This window comes from Thamnophis elegans, chromosome 2 (assembly GCF_009769535.1).
Source record: "Thamnophis elegans isolate rThaEle1 chromosome 2, rThaEle1.pri, whole genome shotgun sequence".
NCBI lineage: Eukaryota > Metazoa > Chordata > Lepidosauria > Squamata > Colubridae > Thamnophis > Thamnophis elegans.
The window spans coordinates 10,843,339-10,864,985 of record NC_045542.1 but is presented as its reverse complement, the minus strand read 5'-3'; the positions used below and the strand labels follow the sequence as shown (position 1 = coordinate 10,864,985).

The 21,647-nt window shown below is 44.4% G+C and overlaps 1 protein-coding gene across 3 annotated transcripts; it reads left to right on the top strand.

The window, feature by feature from the left end:
• Window positions 1-1,322: 1,322 nt before the first annotated feature.
• CDK20 (cyclin dependent kinase 20) lies at window positions 1,323-19,538 on the top strand. Of its 3 annotated transcripts, none has more exons than XM_032238956.1 (9): window positions 1,337-1,463; window positions 6,314-6,396; window positions 6,922-7,035; window positions 8,832-9,020; window positions 9,409-9,530; window positions 9,962-10,024; window positions 10,654-10,777; window positions 11,630-11,785; window positions 17,982-19,536. In XM_032238956.1, the coding sequence occupies exons 1-9, from the start codon at window positions 1,337-1,339 to the stop codon at window positions 18,168-18,170; spliced, it is 1,167 nt and encodes a 388-aa protein (XP_032094847.1). In that variant the 3' UTR covers window positions 18,171-19,536. The 3 variants fall into 3 exon arrangements, with proteins under 3 accessions (XP_032094849.1, XP_032094847.1, XP_032094848.1); XM_032238957.1 differs by lacking the exon at window positions 1,337-1,463 and adding an exon at window positions 2,681-2,892 and having other exon boundaries at window positions 17,982-19,535; XM_032238958.1 differs by lacking the exon at window positions 11,630-11,785 and having other exon boundaries at window positions 1,323-1,463; window positions 17,982-19,538.
• The last annotated feature ends 2,109 nt before the right edge of the window (window positions 19,539-21,647 follow it).

Here is a 21,647-nt window from a genome sequence, read left to right as displayed (position 1 = left end):
CCTCTCTAAGCGGTTTACAGAGTCAGCATATTGCCCCCAACAACAATCTGGGTCCTCATTTTACCCACCTCGGAAGGATGGAAGGCTGAGTCAACCCTGAGCCGGTGAGATTTGAACAGCCGAACTGCTGAACTGCAGTCAGCTGAAGTAGCCTGCAGTGCTGCATTTAACCACTGCGCCACCTTGGCTCTTGATGTGATGATGTGACTGGGGGAAGATGTGACCACTGTAACTGTGTGCTGGTTGAAAAGTGTCCCAATCATGATCCTGTGACTGTGGGGACACTGTGACAGCCACAACTTCAAGGACCGGCGATAAGTCTTCTTGTTGAGCACTGTTGTAACTTCGAATGGTTGCTGAACAAGAAGTCACTAAGTGAGGACTACCTGTATAGTCAAAAGCCCTTCCCTGTCTTTCATGGTTGACAAAGCACAATGATACTCCTGACGACAACAATCGGACAAACCACTTGGTGGGCTCCGTAGTACTCTGGGGTCTCTGGCCTGCTATGTGAGGGCAATATTGAGATGGGTGAGATTTAAGAAACTGAAACTTAAAGTGGGACAATGTAGAAATATTACAACTTTGGAAATCAAAGCTGAAAAGTGGATTACCAAATTACATTTGATTTTGAAAGGAATCATATTCTTCCACAGAGCTACAAGCATGCAGTTTGGGAATATTCCTTAATCTCTTCATTGTTAAGTTAAAAAAAAACAACAGGTTTTGTGGCCTAACAAAGTTTGAAAGCCCCTGCTCTATAGGGCTTCCAACACTGTCCTTCTGCAAGACATCTTCAGCCAATCAAGATGTGATACTTGTCCTTAGAACTGGAATTCTGCATAGCTGTAATGGCAGCAGGTGGCAAGCGAAGCATTTCCAGTGATCTTAAGAAGATCGCCACCAGACTTGTAACTCAGCAACATCTGAATGGGCATCTTTGGGAAGGGAAAGTCCTATTTATGAGTGTAAATCCATTAAAGGGGGATAATATTTATTAGGATCAACTACATAAGAGAGGGACCTAAGTCTTCCAGGATTTTTGTTCAATTTAAAAGGGGGAAAATAGAAAAGTTCCCAAATGAATGAGTACTTTTTAATTGTGTTCTAATTCTTGTTCCTTCAATGCTCGTTTTGTCTTCTATACCAGGGGTCGCCAACCTTGGCCACTTGAAGACTTGTGGACTTCAATTCCCAGAATTCCTCAGCCAGCTTTGCTGGGTCAATTGAATTGAATTAATTAATTCTGGGAGTTGAAGTCCACAAGTCTTCAAATGGCCAAGGTTGGAGAACCCTGTTTATACTACCCAAACTTCTGGAGAACTCAAAAGGTTTCATGCACAGATTTCTTCCGCGGCGCTTTGCTTTCAGAAAGGGGACCTTCAGGAACCGTTGGAGTCGGGTTGCTGGGCAACGCGGTCCCGTCTCTATAAACCGCAGCAAGAGTACTGCCTGGCGAAGAGGTAAGTTGAAAAATCCCAGTTGTAGAGCCATCATTTCCGGTTCCAATTAGACTCCTTCCAAGCTTGAAGCGAGGGTGGCGAAAGTACGCAGCCAACCTAAAAACTTAATTCAACACACCTTTTTGTGGCAGTGTCTCCATCAGGTGGGGCGAATTGCAGTTTATCGATCCCAGTTCGACATCCTCTCATAGCCTTAAGGCGTGGGAACCTTTTATTTACCTCGAATATGTAACGATAGATATTATACTGTCTTTATTCCGAGAAGGGAAAATACGGTAGATTTAACTTTAAGCAATACGCCCGCACGCACCTTGCGGTTTTGGTCAAACGCTGATTTATGGAGATGTGTAAATTGTATTCCTATTTTTAACAACGGCATAGCAGGCATGGGATGTGCGAAGCCTCCTTGCTCTCTGCATTTAGAGCTCCTCTATGCTGTAGACGGGCGTTTTAGAATCATTAAAGATAAAGATATATGCCAAATGAAACCACTAACGGATCTTTGCGATTTTGTACGCCTCTCTTCCAAAGGGATGTTTTTGAACCTTTCACTTAGGGCCGCCTGAGTTTCTAGCGGGACAGAAAACTCGGTTTTGCCATACCCTGCAGGATTTGTTTGCCCGAAATATGTAAATAAATATGGGTTTGTTTGGTGGTTGTTTTTTTAAAAAAGCACAGGTTGGGGGGGGGGGGGGGAACAGTGGCCAAAGGATTGCTTAGAACAGTGTTTCTCAACCTTGGCAACTTGAAGATGTCCGGACTTCAACTCCCAGAATTCCCCAGCCAGCATTCGCTGGCTGGGGAATTCTGGGAGTTGAAGTCCGGACATCTTCAAGTTGCCAAGGTTGAGAAACACTGGCTTAGAAACTCTACTGCGAAAATCCAGCAGAGTGTTGTGGGATCCTTCTGTTTCCTCGAGACGGGCAGTGTTTTTCCAACTTGGCAACTTTAACATATGTGAACTTTAATTCCCAGGATTCTTCATGATGAAATTCCCTAGTCATCATGGAGAATCCTGGGAATCAAAGAGTTGAAGTGCACACATCTTTTACCCGCACACACACATACGCACGCACAACTTTAGGAAACGGCTCATATGCGAAGCTAGGCTAACTACTTTTCATAGAGCAGGGTGGACTTCAACTCCCAGAACCCCCCTGGGCAGCATGGAATTGTGGGAGTTGAAGTCCACCCATCTAAAAGCCGAGAAGCCCCGCAATAGAGAACCTGAACTCTCGTGGAAATGCCGGGGAACCGCCACTTGCGGGAGCGCGCGGCATGCTGGGAAACGACCATCGGGGAATCCTTTGGCTGAGCAGCCTCCTGATTCTCCGGGGACCCGATCCGAGAAAGCGGGCTGGATGGCGGAGTTCCGCATCCCTCTCCCTGGAATCCTTTAAGGGGCCCTGGGCGGGGATCCTCTAATAGGGTAAGCAGGGGTTTATAGGGTTTTGCATAAGACGACGCGGAGCCCCACCCCAATTATCCCTTCAAGCTGTCCGCGGCTGTTTTTTATTTTATTTTATTTTGTTTTCTTAAAGCGTTATTACTTTTAATGGGGGTTCCACACTTTTTTTTTTTTTTTTAAAAGGAGCAGGCAACCACCATTACTACCATTATGCATTAGCAAAAGCGGTGCATTAGCGCCTTAGGTTAAGAGAGAGAGCAATAGCAATAGCAGTTAGACTTATATACCGCTTCATACGGCTTTCAGCCCTCTCTAAGCGGTTTACAGAGAGTCAGCATATTGCCCCCAACAACAATCCGGGTCCTCATTTCACCCACCTCGGAAGGATGGAAGGCTGAGTCAACCCTGAGCCGGTGAGATTTGAACAGCCGAACTGCAGAACTGCAGTCAGCTGAAGTAGCCTGCAGTGCTGCATTTAACCACTGTGCAACTTACCTCTTTCACATTTTAAATATGCGCGTGCACCGTAACGGGAAAGTATGTAGGAATAGATTTTTTTTTTCTATTTCTTTCGTGCAGTTAGATCTTGAGCAATTGCCCAGTTGGGTGGGCAGCATAGTAGATAGTAGCAGCATAGAATTATTAGAATCAATCCCGTTTATTGCTTTAGTATATTATGATGGCTATATCTTAAATTTTGATATCTCTGCAAAGATCCTAGGTGTATTTGCAAAAAACTAATACCTGCGGGTTGTTGAATATTTCATAAAACAAGGAACCGCTATATTCCACAACAGTATACCACTGAATATGTTTGTGGGCAGTCCAGAAATGAGAGAACAGTGCTGCTGTGAAATCCTGTTTGCAGAACCAGTGATAGATCTCTATCTAATCCAGGAGAACTGCTGAAATTGATGATTTAATTTAGGATTGAAACTGCTTCCTATGTTCGTGTTTTGGATTAAAGAAAGTGGCATGGTTGATGGGATCATTTTGCCATATACAAAAGGGATTTGGCATTTATCCTCTTTAAAGCAACTATCTTAATATTTCAACTTGGATATCTGGGATAGGTTTTATGCATATTTCTCTTTCTAAATTATATGCTAGACTTGTATTTAGCAATAGCAATAGCAGTTAGACTTATATACCGCTTCCTAGGGCTTTCAGCCCTCTCTAAGCGGTTTACAGAGTCAGCATATTGCCCCCAACAACAATCCGGGTCCTCATTTTACCCACCTCGGAAGGATGGAAGGCTGAGTCAACCCTGAGCCAGTGAGATTGGAACAGCCCAACTGCAGAACTGCAGTCAGCTGAAGTAGCCTGCAGTGCTGCATTTAACCACTGCGCCACCTCTGCTCTTTCAGAGTAACCAGGTTCCAGTTATTGAGAAAATTGCTTCTCTCATCCAGGATATCGCAATAGCACTTACATACCACTTCGCAGTGCTTTACAGCCCTCTCTAAGATGTTTACAGCCTATTGCCCCCCAACAATCTGGGTCCAATAATTGGGGGGGATCACTTAAACAAGAGGTGGTTTTGCTTTTGAATCTATTAATAAAAACAAGCGTATCAAATATTATTGAGGAATTAATTGCTACTCGTTATATTCTGATTGATATTGAACTTGAACTGTTAATACCAATTTATAAGGCCTTGGTAAGGCCACACTTGGAATACTGCATTCAGTTTTGGTCACCACGATGTAGAAAAGATGTCGAGACTCTAGAAAGAGTGCAGAGAAGAGCAACAAAGATGATTAGGGGACTGGAGGCTAAAACATATGAAGAACGGTTGCAGGAACTGGGTATGTCTAGTTTAATGAAAAGAAGGACTAGCGGAGACATGATAGCAGTGTTCCAATATCTCAGGGGTTGCCACAAAGAAGAGGGAGTCAAATTATTCTCCAAGGCACCTGAGGGTAGGACAAGAAGCAATGGGTGGAAACTAATCAAGGAGAGAAGCTACTTAGAACTGAGGAGAAATTTCCTGACAGTTAGAACAATTAATCAGTGGAACAGCTTCCCTCCAGAAGTTGTGAATGCCCCAACACTGGAAGTCTTTAAAAGATGTTGGATAGCCATTTGTCTGAAATGGTATAGGGTTTCCTGCCTAAGCAGGGGGTTGGACTAGAAGACCTCCAAGGTCCCTTCCAACTCTGCTATTGTATTGTATTGTATTGAACTCCCATCCCATATAATATGATTTGTAATTGGTGTCTTCTTATCCTGTTTAAATGGAACCTTTTAGTATTGACTAATTTATAATAGGCTGGGTTATTTTATGTTTTACTTTTCTGGAAAAGGAATTAAAAGAGTAGCCTGACTTTGCTTCCTCAATACTATAATACCTTGTCAAAGAATCTTGAAATCAACACTGAAGAAATCCACAAAGTAATGTAGTATATATCCTATGATGCATTTTGGAAGTTTGCTTTGCTTTGATTGAAATTATCTTCTATACCATCAAGAATTTTGACTTTTAAAAAATCTTGCCACTCTGTATATGTGCTGGAGCAGAGAAAGTTCATATTTATTTATAGTATTGAAAAGGTTTATAAGGCTACTCATCTTATACAATATTACCCTGACTGTCTAACAACGGCTACATAAAGAAAACACTATATACAACTAAGTCAACATACTCCCATCCCAAATATACGGTATATGTGTTGAACTCAACTCCCAGCTGGCCATGTGGCTGGAGGAACAAGTCTTCATGGCTTTACACCATCCATAGTATTTTCTTCAAATGCTGTGTGCATTTTAATGTGTGCATTATAAAATGGAAATTTGTTTTGATTCATTTTATGTTTGCTGCCAGGAGTTACTTGTTGAGATGGGCATCCAAATTGAATAAATATAAAAAAAAATACACCCTCTGATTTCAATGAATTAATTCAAAGATAGAGAATTGCATCGAAGATTTAAGTCATAGTATGTTTTAAAATTTGATTTAACAAATTGGCTTCCCGATTTAGAAATTATGATCTTGTAAAGACCATGGGGTGGTTTTTTTTTTTTTTTTGGTTAATCACATTTTTTCAGTGACTTACTTTTCCTTGTTGGAAGCCAAATTAGTTAACTAGTTTCACAAAAAAAAATAGCGCAGGAACATCCCGATAGAAATTGGCAGCTGGCAAGATGAGAGGCCTTTTTTTGCTATTTGAAAATTTGTCATCAGATGTAGTTCTTTATTTTGAGCCTTTTGAACTGTTTGTAGTTTTATATAGATTTTAAAACTAATTTTAATTGTTTTAAATTACATTTACTTTTGGGGTGGTTAGGTTAGCAGTTTAATGTTAGCTTGAAAGAGAAAGGTGGGGCATACTTTTAACAAAGAAAAAAGGAAAGATAAGATCACAAGTTATTTAATAAGAATCCATGAAATCTCAGGCTGGAACAGATGAGCTGACTTTTCTTTGTCTGTTTCAATTATTAGAAACCACAATGGATCAATATAGCATTCTTGGCCGTATTGGAGAAGGAGCCCATGGCATTGTTTTCAAAGCCAAGAACATAGAAGTAAGTGAAATGTCAGCGTTCCAAATATCATCCAAAATTAAATCAGAGTCGAAGGCAAAGTATTCCTCAAAGTCCCAATTTATTAAGAGAGACCTGTTGGCACATCTGTGAAAACCCAAATCTGAAAGCTTCCCGGGTTTTCCCACCCAGTTGAAAGTTCATGATCTTGCCCCCACACCCACAAGTCCATCACATGGTCCAATCTTCCACTGCCATGCTGACAATTTCATCCATCCAGTTCCGGTCAGGCTCAGAAATGTAGAGAACAAAAGATGACCTTGGTTTCTAAAAAGGAATTTTATTTTGACAACAACACATTCTACTCCTTACTATTCCCCCTCCCAATTCCCCATTAAGTAGAAAAGAATATTAGTGTGGCAGGCCATAGATCCTAAAAGAAAGTGTCTGCAGGCCTGACATGGAATTCTTTACGATCTTTGAGGCCAATGTAGCCAGCTTTAGTTCCCCCCGCCCCGGAGATGAACATTTGCTTCCAATTTTTATTTTTGCTCCCTTACCTGGCAGACTGGGGAGACGGTGGCACTGAAGAAAGTGGCCCTCCGCAAGCTGGAGGATGGGATCCCCAACCAAGCCCTGCGGGAGATCAAGGCTTTGCAGGAGATTGAGGAAAACCAGCACGTGAGTAGCTTGTGGAAGTGACAGTTCATGAGTTAACCGGATCAGTTAACTGGATTCTCAAGTTCTATCTCAGATTAGGCCTCTAATAAACTAACCTTTCAGAACAAATTAGCCTGGTTTACATATCGCTCCAAGGCAAAATAACCTGAGGGAGAGTGTTGGGAATTAAGATAAAGGTTATTTTATTATTTATTTATTTATTAATTTTGTCAAACGTGTACGAGATAACAGGTATAAGTATAACCATGGACCTGAACAAGGGAAAAAGCTACAAATGAATGGGGACAATAGTCCAGGGACGGTAGCAATGGTGGGTTTCAAAAATTGTTCCAACCTACTCTGTGGGTGTGGCCTCCTTTGTGGGAGTGGCTTGCTGCCCATGTGACCGGATGGGAGTGGCTTGCCGCCCATGTGACTGGATATGAAGATGCCGATGACACTTGTCAGAACCACCTTAAATTACCTCACACACAGCACTGGCATGCATAAGAATATGATGTAAACTTGTTTTTTAAAAGGCATCTTTGGTTTGCGTTAAAACAACTTCAACACACGCAATGTTCTGATTGCACCACAAACGCAGTAGTCATCCTTACCTTTCACAGAGGCACTGAGTTTTATAAATATGAGCGTGATAGTGTAGAATAATCCTATCCAAGGACCAGTGGTGGGTTTCAAAAAAGTTTGGAACCTCTTCTGTAGGTGTGGCCTACTTTCCGGGTCCACTGGTGGAACCTCTTCTAACCGGTTCGGTAGATTTGACGAACTGGTTCTACCGAATAGATGCGAACTGGTAGGAACCCACCTCTGGACGGTAGGCACACTGGTCCATTTATGCATGCCCCCTACAGACCTCTTAGGAAAAGGGTGAGGTCCATGCTAGACAGTTTGAGGTTGAAGCTGTGAGGGTTTGAGGATGTAACAACAGAGTCAGGTAGTGCATTCCAGGCGTTGACCACTCTGTTGCTGAAGTCATATTTTCTGCAATCGAGTTTGGAGCGGCTTACCTTGAGTTTGTATTAATTGTTTGCCTGTGCATTACTGCGATTGAAGCTGAAGTAGTATTGACAGGTAGGATGTTGTAGCAGATAATTTTGTGTACTACGCTTAGGTCAGACCTTAATTGGCCTAGTTCTAGGTTCCCCAAGCTCAAAATTTCCACCGTGGTGTCGTAAGGGATTCTATTGTGAGCAGAGGAGTGGAGTACTCTTCTCGTGAAATACCTCTGGACTCACTTGATTGTATTAATGTCCGATATACAGTGTGGATTCCAAGCAAATTATGAATGAACTGAGCCATTATAACTTTGCTGTGACTTTCCCTTTCACTGAAACAACTTGCTGCCACTCCCTTGAGCGTCCAGAAACAGATAAAAACTGCATATAATGATTACTAGATTTTTACCTAATAATTGGATAACTCATGCCCCATTGGGTCATTGTTTCAGAGACATTTCCTTACTTAAACAGAGAAGCAGAATGACCACAGATGGACAAAAAAGCAGTGGGAGTGGAAGCAATCTCCTGCCACTTTTACTCACCAACTTCTTTTGGAGGGCTAATTGACCAGCTTAAAGAAGCTTAATGAAATGTGTTCAGCATAAAGATATATTACCGTAGGTATTGGGGGGAATAATATAATTTAAGGCTTTGTAAATACCTTCAGATGGTTCATGCTGTGTCTGTCAGACACTCAGTCACTATACTGAGGATAGAAGGCTAGGTAATCTTCGTTATATCAATCGTGGCTCAGGTCACCCAATATTGAATTCAACTTGTCTAACTTCTCTCTTTTAGGTGGTGCAACTGAAAGACGTTTTCCCTCATGGCACAGGGTTTGTGTTGGTATTTGAGTATATGCTCTCTGATCTGTCCGAGGTGATCCGCAACTCTGAACAGCCTCTTACTGAAGCCCAAGTGAAAGGCTACATGCTGATGCTGCTCAAGGGAGTGGCTTTCTGCCATGCCAACTCTATTATGCACCGGGTGAGGCCTGGTCAAATTTGACCTGAAGATAGTTCCCTTCTATAAATAATTTCTGCTCCGGCAAAGGGACTGGGAGAGAGGAGTGGTAGAGGGGGAGGAGAAGTAGGGTAGAGGGGAATGATGGAGGGAAGATGGAAAGTTGGAGGGGGGCGAAAGAAAGAGGTGTATGGAGGGTCGAAGAGGTATATTGGGTTTCTATTTTGGGGGGTATTGTTGACAAGAGGAATTGCTGTGTTTATTGTTTAATGTTGTATGGCCCCGGTTATGCACAGTATATATGTGACTGTATGAAAATGAAAAATGGAAAATAAAATTAAAAAAATATATAGTTTCCTTCTCCCTGGAAGATGACACCTTGCTATTTCAAATTCTTGCCTTGTCATTTCAGGATCTGAAACCAGCCAATTTGCTGATCAGCTCCACAGGGCAATTGAAAATTGCTGATTTTGGCTTGGCCCGAGTGTTCACCAGTGATGGAGATAGACTATATAGCCATCAAGTGGCCACCAGGTAAATAGCAATGGGCATGGGCTATGGACTGAGCATTTAGCCACGGAAGGCAGAATCAAACGGGAAGATGCCTGTATCTCCAACTCGTAGTAACCACAGCTAACATGTTTAGTGGTAATGGAAGTTGGACAAAATAGCTCAGCGACATTCCCAGTTCTGACCTTATTCCAAGAATTTTGAAATCATTCCTCAATGTAAAGCAGTGTTTCTCAACCTTGGCCACTTGAAGATGTCCGGACTTCAACTCCCAGAATTCCCCAGCCAGCATCTGGACATCTTCAAGTGGCCAAGGTTGAGAAACACAGATGTAAAGGAAGTGCTGGAGTCTTGTTGGCACCAGACGTGAATGTTATGGGGGCTAGAATTGAGTTACATTGTGAGAGATGAATAAGAGATGTGTATAATATAATTGGTGTACTCTTCCCAATTAGGTGGTATCGGGCTCCCGAATTGCTGTACGGTGCTCGAAAGTATGATGAAGGTGTAGACCTGTGGTGAGCAGCTTTGATCTCTTTCACTTAATCAGTCTGGAATGTTCTATTTCTGGCCTGTTTTAAGAGGGTAGCCTTGGAGTGTTAGAGATGGAATTGTTGAACTGACTGAAAGCCTTGACCACAATGCCACCGGATATAATTTATATGCACAGCAGGTGGAAAATTGCCAAGGGAATCCAGTATAATTATACTTTTTTAGATGAGGAAATTAGAAAGCAAACGTTGAAAGAAAGTTAAAAAAAAATCCAGGTTTCTCCAAAATGCTAGGAAATCATTCAGAAATACAATCATCAACATTTACTTATAATATATTTCCTAGATCCGGAAAAGTGTTATTACCATCATCCCGATTAATCAACATTAGTTAGGGAAATCTCGAGGAAAGGGAAGCCTATCCCAAATGAGGAAAGCAAAAAGGAATGCAAATTTGCACAAAAGAAATGGAAGTCTATAAAATGGAACATTGAAATATTTGCATGGGGCGGGGAAACATATTGAAATCAAGAATCAAAGAGGTTTCACTGCATAAGAAGCAGGAAACTGGTTAGGGAAGGGATTGATTGTTTGGATGACAGAGATGTTTCCCCTTATCCCTTCATCCAGCTACCTCTTTTTTTCTCTTTAACCAGGGCGGTCGGCTGTATCTTTGCTGAACTTCTCAACAATTCTCCTCTCTTCCCTGGCGAAAACGACATTGAGCAGCTGTGTTGTGTCCTCCGCGTGCTTGGCACACCTAATCAAAAGACCTGGCCGGTCGGTCCAATAAACCATTAGCTTGCCCAAAGGGATTAGGGCCCAGGGGAGGAGCGGGAACGTTTAAAAGTGAAGAAACCAACAGCCAAGTCCCCCCATTTATTTATTTATTTTATTTTATTAGCTTGTATGCCACCCACTCTCGGAAGACTCAGGGCGGCTTACAAATAAAAAGGGAAGGGGGAGGATATAAAAATAAAAAACAACAATTAAAAATTCAACAACATTCATAAATTAGGATGGGGCTGGATGATTCAACAGCCCCAGACCTGCCGGAACAGCCAGGTCTTGGTCGCTTTGCGGAAGGCCGGAAAGGTAGTAAGGGTCCTGATCTCAACGGGGAGATCGTTCCATAGGGCCGGAGCAGCTACAGAGAAGGCCCTCCTCCGGGGGGTCGCCAGCCGACATTGACCGGCAGATGGAATCCGCAGGAGGCCTAGTCTGTGCGATCTAATAGGTCTCTGGGAGGTAACTGGCAGGAGGCGGTCTCTCAGGTAGCCAGGTCCGATACCATGTAGGGCTTTAAAAGCAACGACTAGCACCTTGAAGCGTGTCCGGAGACCAATGGGAAGCCAGTGCAGCTCACGGAGGATAGGTGTAACGTGGGTGTACCTAGGCGCACCCACAATCACTCGCGCGGCTGCATTCTGAACTAGCTGAAGTCTTCGAACACTCTTCAGGGGCAGCCCCATGTAGAGCGCGTTACAGTAATCCAGTCTTGAGGTGACGAAGGCGTGAGTGACCATCCGAAGGGCCTCCCGGTCCAGATAGGGTCGCAATTGGTGTACCAGGCGAACCTGGGCAAAGGTCCCCCTGGTCACAGCCGACATTGTTATTCTTTTGCTGGGACAGGAGATTACAGAGTTGCCTGATTACAACAAAATCTCCTTCAAAGAGAAGCAGCCCATCCCTTTGGAGCAGGTGGTGCCAGATGCTTCTCCGCAAGCAGTGCAGCTCCTGAAAGAGTTCCTGGTTTATCCTTCAAAGCAACGGATGCAGGCAGCCCAGGTAAGGGGGAGCAGTGAGGCTGCCGGTGTAGTGCCAGTGCTAGCATCCTGCAAAGAGCAAAGCAAGGGATTGCGTGAAGCAACTAATTGTACACAATGTACAGTGTACAGACAGTTCTCATCTTGCAACAGTTTGATTAGTGACAGTTTGAAGTTATGACAGTGCTCAAAAAAGTGACATGATAGTGTTTCAGGTTGACCGACAAATGCACGCTTGACAAAAGCGCGCCGACAAAACCGCGGGGAGAAACGCGCAAGTTCGAAATCGTGTGGACGAATGACCACAGAAGCACGGCGACAACAGTGCGCCGACAGAAGCGCGCTCTAAACCTAACCCTAATCCTAAACCTAACCCTAAACCTAACCTAACCCTAAACCTAACCCTAACCCTAACCCTAACCCTAACCTAACCCTAAACCTAACCCTGAAACTAAACCTAACCCTGAACCTGAACCTGAACCTGAACCTGAACCTAAACCTAAACCTAACCCTGAACCTAAACCTAAACCCTTACCCTTACCCTTACCCTTACCTTAACCATAATCGCGCTTTTGTCGCCGTTCTTTTGTCGGTGCGCCTTTGTGGGTGCGCTGTAGGCATCGCGATTTTATCGCCGCGGTTTTGTCGGTGCGCAGTTGACAGGCGCGCATTTGTCAGGTCACGAGTGTTTCATACTTATGACCATTGCAACATCCCTATGGTCATGTGATTTACATTTCGATGCTTGAGAACAGACTCCTATTTATGACAGTTACAGTTCCTGGAGTCATGTGATCACCTTTGCAACGTAAAAGCAAAGTCAATGGGGAAACCAGATTTACTTAACAACCATGTTAATAGTTTAACAACTGCAATAATTCCCTTGCATGTGGTAAGAAGAGTTGTAAAATGGTGCAAAACTCACTTAACCGACGTCTCACTTAGCAACATAAATTTTGGGCTCAATTGTCATAAGTTGAGGACTACCTGTATTGGCAGAAACCAGTATGTATGAGTCTTTCTTTGAAACTACTACATGTACATTAACGAAGGAGTAGTTTGAGCCCCTTGTGACTGTCCAAACCCAATTAACATGCTCAGTCATCCATGCCGTTTTCTTTAAAAACACATTTTTCACACTTCAAAGAAAGTGGTGGACACATAATTTTTATAGGTGCCGAATTCTGATAGATTGAAACTGTGATTCTGCGTTAGTAAAATTGCCTCTGGAGGTTAATGTCAGTTGCAAAACTACAAATGAAAGCAGATGAGTTCAGTCCAGGGTTGAGATTGGATTGTCCCAGTGGTGGGTTTCAAAAATTGTTCGAACCTACTCTGTGGGTGTGGCCTCCTTTGTGGGAGTGGCTTGCCACCCATATGACCGGATATGAAATTATGAATTAGTACTTAGGTTGGTCCAAGTAGCTATTCAGAAACTCTGGCATTGAAGCATGCAAGTCTTAAAGCCTTCAAGTTACAAGATCCTTGCACCCCTAACCCTTTAGAAAAAAAACTAGGGGTCTTCAAACCTGACAGCTTTAAGACTTATGGACTTCAACTCCCAGAATTCCTCCTCCAGTCACATTGGCTCAGGAACTCTGGCATTGAAGCATGCAAGACTTAAAGCTGTCAAGTTACAAGATCCTTGCACCCGTAACCCTTTAGCAGTAGTGGGTTTCAAAAAATTTTGGAACCTCTTCTGTAGGGTCCATTGGTGGAACCTCCTCTAACCGGTCCGGTAAATTTGACGAACCGGTTCTACCGAATAGGTGCGAACTGGTAGGAACCCACCTCTGGATTGTCCCCTGCCATGGAGATCCTTTAGATATACCCACTTACGGACATCTTCCATCCACTCCCTATCCTAGGCTTAGCTTGTAACAAGGAATCTGAGAAAATAAGCAATGGTTTTACAAGCACTTTTGCATAGCATTTGAACCTGATCTAGGCTATCTCTTGGAATTCCCTAAGAGCGCCAAAGATTATATCCTTATCTCGTAGGATCCCTGCTCCGGAGCTTGTCGGGTGTGAGTCCCTGCTGGTGAAGCTGGACCTCAAGGGTCAAGTGGGTCTGCTGCTTACGTACCTGCCTCCCAACTGCGTTGCAGCAGCCCTCCCCTCGCTCCTCGAGTCAGTAGCCGAGCTAGCAGTTGAGTTCCCTAGACTTATAGTTCTGGGGGACTTCAACTTGCCTTCGCTCGGTGAACGCTCTGACGGAGCGCAGGAGTTCATGGCTTCCATGACAGCCATGGGCTTGACCCAGGTAATTCGAGGCCCAACCCACTCAGCGGGTCACACGCTCGACCTCGTATTCCTCTCGGAGCAGTGGAGTTATGATCTTGGTCTGAGGGGTAATGAGATCATACCCCTGTCGTGGTCAGACCACTGCCTACTGAGGCTAGACTTCCGGAGGCCAAACCCCCACCGTAGGGAGGAGGAACCGACCAGGTGGTTCCGCCCCAAGCGACTGATGGACCCTGTTAGGTTCCAGACGGAGCTTGGGGTTATTCCAGATACTCTCGCCCACAGTTCGGTGGAGACCCTTGTCGCTGCCTGGCACTCGGCAGCTTCGGGGTCTCTAAACCGGATTGCGCCACTACGGCCCCTCCGGGTCAGCGGCCCCCGGAGGCCTCCTTGGTTTACCGAGGAGCTCCGGGAGATAAAGCGCCGGAGGAGACGCCTAGAGCACCTGTGGAGATCAGACAGGTCTGAATTGAACCGGGCACTTGTAACAGCATGCACCAAGGAGTATACTCGCGCTTTAAGATCGGCAAAAAGAACACACATTGCCTCCTTGGTAGCGTCCGCCGAGTCCCGCCCAGCCGCCCTGTTTAGGATAACCCGCTCCCTCCTAAATAGGAGGGAGACGAGGGACCCCTTACAGGGTAAGGCTGAGGAGTATGTTCAGTTCTTGGCGGACAAAGTTGCCCGGTTTCGAGCGGACCTGGACTCCACTCTTGCAGAGCCAGCTGAGACACAGGGGAAAGACTTGGCAAACCATCTCTGGGTTGAGTTTCAGGAAGTTGCCTCTGGGGATGTGGACAAGGCTATGCGAGCTGTGAGTACCTCCACTTGTGTACTGGACCCGTGTCCCTCCTGGCTGGTTGCCAACAGCAGTGAGGTGACACGAGGCTGGATCCAAGCGGTTGTTGTGGCATCTCTTCGGGAGGGGCACTTCCCCACCGAGCTTAAGGCAGCGGTGGTGAGACCCCTTCTGAAGAAACCGTCTTTGGATCCAGCTGTTCTTAATAACTACCGTCCAGTCTCCAACCTTCCCTATGTGGGGAAGGTTGTTGAGAAAGTGGTGGCCCTCCAGCTTCAGCGTACCTTGGAGGAAGCAAACTATCTTGACCCCTTCCAGTCCGGCTTCAGACCAGGTTACAGCACAGAAACCGCTTTGGTCGCATTGACCGATGATCTCTGGAGAGCTAGGGATGGAGGCTTTGCGTCCATCCTGGTTCTCCTTGACCTCTCAGCGGCTTTCGATACCATCGACCATGGTATCCTTCTGCGACGACTGCGGGAGGTGGGAGTGGGCGGCACTGTCTTGCAGTGGTTCTCCTCCTACCTCTCGGACAGGTCGCAGTCGGTGTTGGTGGGTGGGCAGAGATCGTCCCCGAGGCCCCTAACATATGGGGTGCCACAGGGGTCGGTCTTGTCCCCCCTCCTATTAACATATACATGAAACCGCTGGGCGAGATCATCCGGAGGCACGGGATAAAGTATCACCAATATGCGGACGATACACAATTGTATCTGTCCGCCCCGTGCCAACTCAATGAAGCGGTGGACGTGATGAACCAGGGTCTGGAAGCTGTTAAAGACTGGATGAGAGCAAACAAACTGGTGCTCAACCCAGACAAGACCGAGTGGCTGTTGTGTTTTCCTCCCAATAATTTGACCACCGTACCATCAATCAGGCTGGGGGGACAAAACTTATACCCCTCAGATAGGGTCCGCAACTTGGGAGTCCTCCTGGATCCACAGCTGAGTTTTGATCACCATCTATCGGCTGTGACCAGGGGGGCATTTGCCCAGGTTCGCCTGGTGTGCCAGTTGCGGCCCTACCTGAATCGGGAGGCTCTCACGACAGTCACTCGAGCCCTTGTGATCTCTAAGCTGGAATACTGCAATGTGCTCTACATGGGGCTGCCCTTGAAGAGCACCCGGAGACTTCAGCTAGTACAGAACGCGGCCGCGCGAGTGATTGTGGGCGCACCTCGGTTCGCCCACATAACACCTATCCTCCGCGAGCTGCGCTGGCTGCCTGTAGATCTCCGGGTGCAATTCAAGGTCTTACTTACCACCCATAAAGCGCTCCATGGTAGTGGATCTGACTATCTGAGAGACCGCCTCCTGCCAATAATCTCCCTGCGTCCCATCAGATCGCATAGAGCGGGCCTCCTCCGTATTCCATCCGCCAGTCAGTGCCGACTGGCGACCACCCGGAGGAGAGCCTTCTCAGTTGCTGCTCCGACGCTATGGAACAATCTCCCCGTGGAGATTCGTACCCTGACCACAGTCCAGGCCTTCCGTACAGCCCTCAAGATCTGGCTAGCCCGTCAGGCCTGGGGATAAACTCTTCTGCCCCTCCCGAATGCTGAGTGAATGTTGTGTTTTAGTACTTTTTAGTTATTTCACATTTTTTTTCTGTATTTTGTCTTTCACTCCCCTTCCCTTATTATTGTAAGCCGCCCTGAGTCCCCTCAGGGAACAGGGCGGCCTATAAATGCTAAATAAAACCTAAAACCTAAATTTTGGATACTTGTTGAAAAATCAACCCTGGGGAATAGTTTACTTTTAAAATTCCTTGAGAAATTTTGCTCCTTGAGAAGAAAGCAAGTTCATTCTGTGTCACCAAAAGAGGGCACTCCAACCCACTTTGCTGTTTTGCAGTGTATATTTGTCTATGATCTTTTGCACAGCTAAGAAAGTCCAGTTCCCTAAAGATGCTTCTCTAGCTAATGAACAACTTGTGGTACTATTTCAAAGGCAACATGCAACTATTTCACCTTAATAGGTGTTTTTTTAAAAAAAAGAAACAATATTAAGCACTAGTGAGAAAACATGAGAAGATTAAAGAGGGAGATTACATTCCCCACTTCATGTGAAATTCTGGGAATGAGGTGGAGGGATTGCATGGTAGAAGCTTGTTCAAACCTTGTTCATCCAGCATGTGTGACCCGTATCCCCTTTGTGCTGTTAGCATCTTTCCCTAGCTGATACAGGTGGTCCTTGATTTATAACCAGTTGCTTAGCAACAATTCAAAATCCCAACGGACCTACCCAGAGGGTACCGTATTTTTCGGACTATAAGACGCACTGGTATATAAGATGCACGAAGATTTTGAAGAGGTAAGTAAGAAAAAAAAGTTTTTGCCTTCTCTCAGCACTCTGCAGGCTTCAGCAGGATTGGGGTAAGGCAAAAATGTCCCCTTTTTTGTGAAAAATGAGGTATTTTAAACAAAAATGGTGTTTTTGCGAAAAAATGGCCTGGTTTTGTCTGTTTTTCACAAAAATGGGGTGCGGGGTACGGGACTTCAGGAGGCCAAAAATGGCTGTATTCTGTCTATAAGACATACCAATATTTCCATGCTCTTTTAGCAGGGCAGGGGGGAGATGTGTCTTATACTCCAGAAAATATGGTACTTATGATCTGGATTTGAAGTTCCAACTCTTGGACCCCTCACTAAAAGCTGGACCCTTCACGTGATCATGTGAACACATTTCCATGGCTTAGCATTTGGGTTGCATTAATGGCCATTTGCAGCATCCCACAGTTTCACAAGGGTTTTGCTGAAAATTGGCATTTATTTCTGTCCCAGAGCAAACCGTGGCCTTACTGAAGAATAGTAATGTTCATTTAATGAGTGTTGCAAAAGGGGGCATACAATCACCTTACAACCATACCATGCAACCATACAATTGTGATGGGCAGGCTTCTTTACAATTGTAACTCTAGGACTACCTGTACTTCCCATAATGCTCAACCAGTAGAACAGTGTTTCTCAACCTTGGCAACTTGAAGATGTCCGGACTTCAACTCCCAGAATTCCCCAGCCAGCGAATGCATTTGCTGCATTCGCTGGCTGGGGGTTGAAGTCCGGACATCTTCAAGTTGCCAAGGTTGAGAAACACTGCAGTAGAAGACCTGTGAAGTGTAATCCAATTCCCACGGTCAGAGCCAGGCAGATGATTCCTTTCCTTTTGTTCCTTAGGCACTTCTGCATCCCTATTTCTTTACGCCCCCTCTGCCGGCCCACCACTCGGAATTACCAATTCCCCAGCGTGGGGGCAAAAAGATTCGTCAGGGGCTCCAGCACCAGCGTGATTTCCATGTGGAGCAGCCACTGGAAGGGTCAGTTGTAGATCTCGAACTGGTGGCACCGTATGTGATTGATGTATAAAAAGAGAGTCCCCTTTTGCTCTCCTTTAAAGTCTGGCTTTTATAACATCTCCCGAAGCAAGTTTGGTTCTTCATCTCGAGGCACTTTAAATTCTTGTGGGAAGGCGCTGTGCATTTATTGGGCCTCTGTGTGAGTAACCACAAGGCAGTGACCCAGTGATATCACGCAGGTGGCTGAAATGAATCCAGGACTTTCAAAAGCATGAAGGTGTTTTAACTTTTTCCACCATACAAGGGCCTATTGGATGGCTGAATTCAGTAGTTTCTACTGTAGAGCATGCTAAGCTGCCACCCTGGAAGAAGGAGCAAGAAAAAGTCTTCTCTCCAAAGACTCACAAAACCCATCCTGTGGGGAACGTGACAAAACTCTCTCCTGATAGTCTTCCTTTTTTCCAATGATTTTCTAAAAAAATTATTCACAAAATTAAACTCCAAACAATATAAAAAACAATACACAAGAACAAAGCAAAGCTACATAAGACATGGAAATAAATGTGCATTTTTAAAACTGCATATACATAGTTTGTTCTGCTATTCCCCCTGACCACATTTTCCCTCCTTGGGATAACAAAATAAGGCTTAAATGTATTCAGAGGAACAAGGTCTCTGATCCTCTGAAGCAGAGTAGGGCCCAAAAGAAAAGGCCCAATTTCTTTCTTTCTTTCTTTCTTTCTTTCTTTCTTTCTTTCTTTCTTTCTTTCTTTCTTTCTTTCTCTCTCTCTCTCCCTCCCTCCCTCTCTCCCTCTCCTCCTTTTTATGCAATGGCTGTTATAAAGGTTGATAATTAAACAGGTAAGCAATCAATTACATTCCTGGGCTGTTTATTGAGTTATAGATTTGGGGGGTGAACCCTGAGGAGCATGGTATCCAATGGGAATGGCTTGTTGGGATCTGTTGACCAAATTAAGAATACTTCTGAGGATTTCTGCCACTATCCCAGATCATGTCCTTAAGACCTGGCCTGATTTAAAGATCATCTGCCTAGATTTAACTCTGATGAAGCAGGGATTTTGTGGGGAAGAGGAAAGGGGAGAAAATAAAGAAATAGTTGATGTTGTAGAAAAAGAAAGAATAACAGTTCCCCAGGTTCACAATCACTGAGGCAAAATCCTGACTTATCAAGAAAAAAAAAAGTAAAATGAGCAGTCATTTTTGAGTCTTCCTGGACTGCAGAAACAACAGCTAGTTTACATACGCTCATGGCAATTGCTCTGTTTAACAAACTTGGCTGTGTGTTTGTGTATAAAGTTAGGCTCAGCTAAGAAGCAAACACAATTGTTAAACTCAAACCAGGCTCCTGCAAATAGTTTTTCCTCCTTCAACTTTCAATTGTAAAATGGGCAGTAACCTATCCCCTCAATCAGTGGTGGGATTCAACCAGTTCGCACCACTTTGGCCGAACCAGTTCTTAAATTGCTGGCTGGCCCTGCCCCGCCCCTTCCCAGGAGTCCCCACACGCCCCGTTTTGGCGCCCCGGTAAGTGCAGGGAGGCCTACTAGGCCCAAAACGGGGATGGGGCGTGGCCAGCAGTGCCCCGTTTTTGCTCCCAGGAGGCTGCAGGCTTCTTTTGCTGCCTGGCCACACCCACCCAGCCGGTCTTTAGGGCAGAGAACTGGTTGTTAAATTATTTAATCCCACCACTGCCCCCCCCCCCCCGATAATTTTTTTTCTCCACATTTTCCCCTATGATTTTTTAAAATGAATTTTTATTTTTAGGGAGAAAGAGCTGGGCTGCCTTCTGACCGCAACCTAACTAAAATTTATTCCTTTTAAAAGGCTCAAAGCAACAGTTCTTACTTAAGGAACTCTAAATAATATAGAGCAGTGTTTCTCAACCTTGGCAACTTGAAGATGTCTGGACTTCAAGTCCCAGAATTCCCCAGCCAATGCTGGCTGGGGAATTCTGGGACTTGAAGTCCAGACATCTTCAAGTTGCCAAGGTTGAGAAACACTGATATAGAGAATCTGATATAGAGAATCAAAATATCAGGTTTTAAATAAATAATTGCAGAATCAGCAAAACCTACTTTTTATTTTATTTTAAATTTATTTATTTTGCAAGGTCTAGAAAAATTGTACATTTGCCAGACATTGAGTATTGATTTGTGCCCTCCCCTGGTTCCTGTATCTGTTCAACCTTTTTTTGTTACCCACATTTTTGATACCAGGCCAGGATTATAAGATTGTTTCCAAACAATTTTTTTTTTTTGCTGTTCAGTTATCAGTTCCATTTGCAAAAAGCTTAGAGGGAGTAATTTTACTGGGGGAGAAAACCTAGCTTTCGCCAAACAATATTTCAAAATCATTTTTTGGCACAAAACAAATAATGTAAGTTACACAAAGGATGCGGTTTGATGATTTGATCTAAGAAAGCAATCATTTTTTGACAGTTTGCAAGTAAATTTCCCTTAGTGAAAGTAACAATAATTGCTCAGAAATGTTGATTCTGTACAAATTTAGTTTGGCTTTGTGTCTGACTGTGGAATGGGACATGAAAATAATAAAAGGAAGCAAGAAAAGCTAGGTAACCATCATAATTATAATAATGGTACACATCTGAGGAGAACCCTAAATACAGCTAGTTCTTGACGTATAACCATTATTTTAGTGATCATTCGACATTACGACAACACTGAAAAAAAATGACATACAACCGATTATCATACTTAACAATTGTTACAGCATCTCCATGGTTACATGATCAAAATTAGGGCTCTTGGCAACTGGCATGTACTTACGACAGTTCCCTATCCTGGGGATCACGTGATCACCATTTCTAACCTTCCCAGCTGGCTTCCTACAAGCAAACTCAATGGGGGAAGCTAAATTTGTTTAATAATCGCACGATTCTCTTTAACAACACTGGTGATTCACTTAAAAACTGTCAAAACAGGTTGTAAAATGGGCAAAGCGCCCTTAACAACTGCCTTGCTTAAAAGGAGAAAGGGGGGGCTCAATTGTGATTGTAAGTTGAGAACTACCTATACTCTTCATAAGAACTTTTTTCTGTGGGCCTCTCAGAACCTTTAGTAACCGTCAGAACCCCCAAACCAAGAAAGGCACATGATAATCAATATTCAGTTCTTTAATGCTTTGCACAAAAAATACACTTTTTTTTGCCAGACTGACCACTCTACTATCTGCATATTCAATATATTCTGTGAACTATTAAGGAGGGGCTGTCTTCGCCCACTTTCTCACACACATAGTATCTGGGCTGAGCTGACTCTTATTTCTCTGGAATACACCCTCTCCCTCTTGAAAATCCACCTCCTTACTGCACTCCATCACAGTAATGATCAGATTAGGTCTCCATTGAGTAGGTCTCCATCAGTGGTGGGTTGCAGGCGGTATGCCCCGGTACAGGTGTACCGGTGCCTGCAGGGTACCGTCCGGGAAGGTTCTCTGGAGGGCCCACCCGACCTCCTTACCTGTATTTGAGCTCTTCGGCGCTTCCACGCACGCACACAGAGTGTAC

What these genes read in the sequence shown, in the direction of transcription:
- CDK20 (XM_032238956.1), top strand. Translation starts at nt 1,337, where the DNA reads ATGCACAGATTTCTTCCGCGGCGCTTTGCTTTCAGAAAGGGGACCTTC. An exon ending in AGATTGAGGAAAACCAGCAC is followed by an intron (nt 7,036 to 8,831) that starts GTGAGTAGCTTG and finishes TCTCTCTTTTAG; the next exon opens with GTGGTGCAACTGAAAGACGT. An exon ending in GATGAAGGTGTAGACCTGTG is followed by an intron (nt 10,025 to 10,653) that starts GTGAGCAGCTTT and finishes CTCTTTAACCAG; the next exon opens with GGCGGTCGGCTGTATCTTTG.